Source organism: Rhincodon typus, chromosome 31 (assembly GCF_021869965.1).
Source record: "Rhincodon typus isolate 14 chromosome 31, sRhiTyp1.1, whole genome shotgun sequence".
NCBI lineage: Eukaryota > Metazoa > Chordata > Chondrichthyes > Orectolobiformes > Rhincodontidae > Rhincodon > Rhincodon typus.
Window position 1 is genome coordinate 21,019,206 of NC_063362.1, and position 4,186 is coordinate 21,023,391.

General features: G+C 45.9%; 1 protein-coding gene across 1 annotated transcript in view; it reads right to left on the reverse strand.

The window, feature by feature from the left end:
* Positions 1-4,186, reverse strand: part of LOC109914720 (rho guanine nucleotide exchange factor 19-like) — a 9,290-nt gene that overhangs the window by 1,831 nt on the left and 3,273 nt on the right. The window contains exons 3-4 of the mRNA XM_048615248.1: positions 3,094-3,176; positions 537-641 (exon numbers count right to left, since the gene is read on the reverse strand). Coding sequence (XP_048471205.1) covers positions 537-641; positions 3,094-3,176 — 188 coding nt within the window. The remainder of the gene's footprint in view (positions 1-536; positions 642-3,093; positions 3,177-4,186) is intronic.

Genomic DNA, 4,186 nt, shown 5'->3' on the forward strand with positions numbered 1-4,186 from the left:
CTCTAATACCCTCTCATGCCCCACTGCCCACCCTCTAATACCCTCTCATAACCTACTGCCCACACTCTAATACCCTCTCACAGCCCCACTGCCCAATATACCTTTGAATTGAATTCCCTTATATTTTACGGACTGAGGGATGATTTGAGGCAGTTAAAATATTAGATGATTTGGAAAGGGTAAATGGAGAGAGATTGTTTCCTCTTTTTTTATTTATTAATTTAATATTCATTTTTTTTATCTGAGGGGACAGAATCTGGAAGCAATTCCTCACACAAAAGGTTAAAGGAAATTTGGAACCTTCCTACTGAAAGGTTAGTTGGAATTTTTAAGGCTGAGGTAAATTGTTGGTAGGTGAAGGTACCAAAGGATGACTAAAGAGGGGGCAAGGGAAGCACACAGATCAGCTAAGATCTGTATTGAATGTAGGAGCATTCCCGAGGGGCTGAATGGCCTCCTTGTGATCGAACGCTGATATTTTCTGCATTCCCCAGGCCCCCTCTGACACACCATGACTCAAATGCGGCCTCTCTCACCATCTTTGGTTCTTGTCTTCACCTCGAGGACATCAGCTTTCTCCAGCGCCAGCTCATCAGCTTCCCGGGGTTTGTAAGTCTTGACACACTGGACCTGAGGAATGTCTGGGATGAAAGATAACATGTTAGCAGCTGGGTGCATGGGTTGCAAATAGAGTCTTAAATCTGAAAGCATTCCGTGTGTACCATGTGCAGAAGCCATGTGCTATTGAGGTTAATGGGGGAAGAGAATCAGGCCACAGTCACCAATTCTATTCCACAACAAAAATGTTGCATTTATATAGCACCTTGCATGACCTCAGGATGCTCCAAACTGCATTACTGGTAATTAACGTACTAACGTAGTCACCTCTGCTGTTATGTCAGACAGACAGCAGCTGACCTGCGCACAGCAAGATCACAAGCGCAGGAATCAGTAACTGACCAGATGATCCGTTCTGGTGATGTTGGGTTGATAGGTAATTACTGGCCCATGCACCATGAGGAACTCCCCTGTGTTTCACCTCCATCCTTGACCAGGGCAGACGGGGCCTCGGTTTAACATCTCGTCTGAAAGGTGCCTTTGACAGGGCAGCGTTCCCTCAGTGCCACGCAGCAGCATCAGCCTGAACTTTGTGCCTAAGTCTCCAAAGAGAACAAAGAACAATACAGCACAGATACGGGCCCTTCAGCCCTCCAAGACTGTGCTTCCACAGTTTGTCCTTCCATACTAAAACTGTCTTAATTTACAGGATCCATATCCCTCTATTCCCTTCCTAATCATGTATTTGTCCAGGTGTTTCTTGAATGCTGCTACTGTGTCTGCTTCCACCACCTCCTCTGGCAGCGTGTTCCAGGCACTCACCACCTTCTGTGTGAAAAACATGCCTTGGACATCTCTTGTAAACTTGCCCCCTCCCACCTCAAACCTGTGTTCCCTAGTAATTGACCCCACCACCCTGGGAAAAAGCCTCATACCTTCCTCTCTATCCATGCCAATCACAATCTTATAAACTTCTATCAGATCACCCCTCAACCTCCCGCATTCCAGTGAAAACAAACCCAGTCTTCCAACATTTCTTCATAGCTAAAATCCCCCATAACAGGCAACATCCTGGTAAACCTCTTCTGTACCTTCTCCAAAGCATCCACATCCTTCTGGTAGCATGGTCCTACATTTCAACTTTCTTCCTAGTTCTCTATATTCTGCTCTTAGGACCTCATCCCTATTTTTACCTATGTCGTTAGTACCAACATGCACTACAACTGTTGGCTGTTCGCTCTCCCCATCCAGAATATCCTGAAACTGCTCCGAGACGTACAGGACCCTAGTGCCAGGATAGCAACACACCATCCTGGACTCTTATTTGCGGCCACAGAAATACCTATCTATTCCCCTTACAATTGAATCCCCTATAACTATAGCATTTCTATGCCTATCTCTCCCTCCCTCTGCAGCCGGGCCAACCATGGTGCCATGAATTTTCCTGCTGTTGGTATCCCCTGAGAGGCCATTCGCCTCAATAGGATCCAAAACACTATCTCTGTTTTGCAGGGGAATAGCCACAGGAGATTCCTGCACCACCTGCTTAGCCCTTAGCTCTGCCTGGTGGTCACCCATTCCCTTCCTGCCTGTGGAGTCTGAGTGTGCGGTGTGACCACCTCTCTATATGTGCTATCCATGACACTCTCTGCCTCGCGAATGTCCCCAGACACTGCTCCCACTCCGAAACCAGGGGCTTCCAGGAGCTGCAGTTGGAGACACTGGAAATGTGCCCTGCTTCCTGCATCGAGCAAGAGGAGCAGAATACGATTTGGAACTCTCCTGCCATGCCTTACTGCTTTAAGTTAGTTAATCCTTACAATGTTAAATATTTTTAATACTAAATTGTAGTTTCTGACGCTCCCTGCTCCAATAACAATTTCTCAAAACTTACCTGTCACTCACCAACACCAGTTTCCAGAAATAGTTTAGGCTCGTGCTCCTTTCCCCACTTGAACTCTCGCTGCTGCCCTTCCTCTCATGATGTTCTGTCTCCTCCGAACCTTGCCTCTCCCAGGATGGGTCCTGGACCATGGAGGTTCTACTCAGAGGCATGAGTGAACCCAACTGGGAAAAGACTGCTGCACGGGGCTGAATTTTCCCAATGTCAGTTTTCCTCACCTCGAGAGATTTCCCCTACGTTAAAGGGAGTTTGGAAATGTAAAACCATTTGATGTTAGTTGCGTGATGTATGCATCTATAGATTGATCCTGTCCTCAGATTACCCAACAGAATGGGAAAGCTTCGGGGTTAATTAAACCACGCGTTTTAAGACCAAATGTTTCCATTTTATTATGTTGAAGGTGCTATATAAGTGCAAGTTGTTGTTGCAAGTGAGTTTCCAGCAAGTAGCCTCAGCTCACCTATATGAGTCTCACCTATGGGGAAATTATCATTGTACCAGCCACAACTTTCCTTGCATTAAACATTGGCAGTGTACAATGAATATCTCAACATGTACAGAGAGCCAACATGGCATCAGCCATTGGTACAAGCTCAAAACACCATCCTGTGTACATGGTGCACGAATCTCACCATCCTTCTCCAGTCCGACATGTTCTGTGTCAATCCCTTTGTCTGCGAGGAGCATGGCTGTTATCCATCGTTGCTTCTCACTCCTGCAAATAGAGGTGAGAAAAATACAATGGATTTCATAAGTGAGCAGGATTGGGTACACGGGTTCTGTATGTGAGTAAGATTGGGTACATGGGTTCTGTATGTGAGTAAGATTGGGTACAAGGGCTCTGTAAATGTGCATGATTGGGTACGCAGGTTCTATATATGAGCAGGATTGGGTACGTGTGTTTTGTATATGAGCAGGATTGGGTACAAGGGCTCTGTATATGAGCAGGATTTGGTACACGGGTCTGTATATGAGTAGGATTGGGTACATGGGTTCTGTATATGGGTAGGATTGGGTACATGGGTTAAATATATAAGCAGGATTGGATACATGGGTTCTGTATATAAGCAGGATTGGATACACGGGTTCTGTATATAAGCAGGATTGGATACACGGGTTCTGTATATAAGCAGGATTGGGTCACAGATTCTCTACTTGAGCAGGATTGGGTACACGGGTCTGTACGTGAGCAGTATTAGATGCATTTTGACACACTCTGACCGTTGTATGTTTTAATTCTAGTGCCCCTCCTGCTTGCAGCTTATTCTTATCCAGGTAGCTCAGCAACAACATTTCTCTATTCACCCTTGTCCACACAGTTGTCCAAAGCCTCAGACATGGCTTGGGAAACAACAACTGTATCCCCCCAATCCGACATACACTATCCATTGCTCCATCTCCTCCTCAATCAGGAGACCTTGTTACTCAGTGTATACACTTCAACCTTCCTGAGCCAAGGGAACATTAAGTTGGATTGATTTGTCAGGTTCAGTGCTGAGGGGAGGGAGGCTTCTGAACGGAAGGAAAAAATCCAAAGAATTGTGGAAGTTGGAAACCACAGACAAAAACAGAAACTGCTGGGAAAACGCAGCAGATCTGGCAGCATCTGGAGGGAGAAAGCAGAGTTAACATTTCACGTCCACTGACCCTTTTTCAGAACTTCTTCAGTTAACTCTGATTTCTCTCCACAGATGCTGCCAGACCTGCTGAATTTTCCCAGCAATT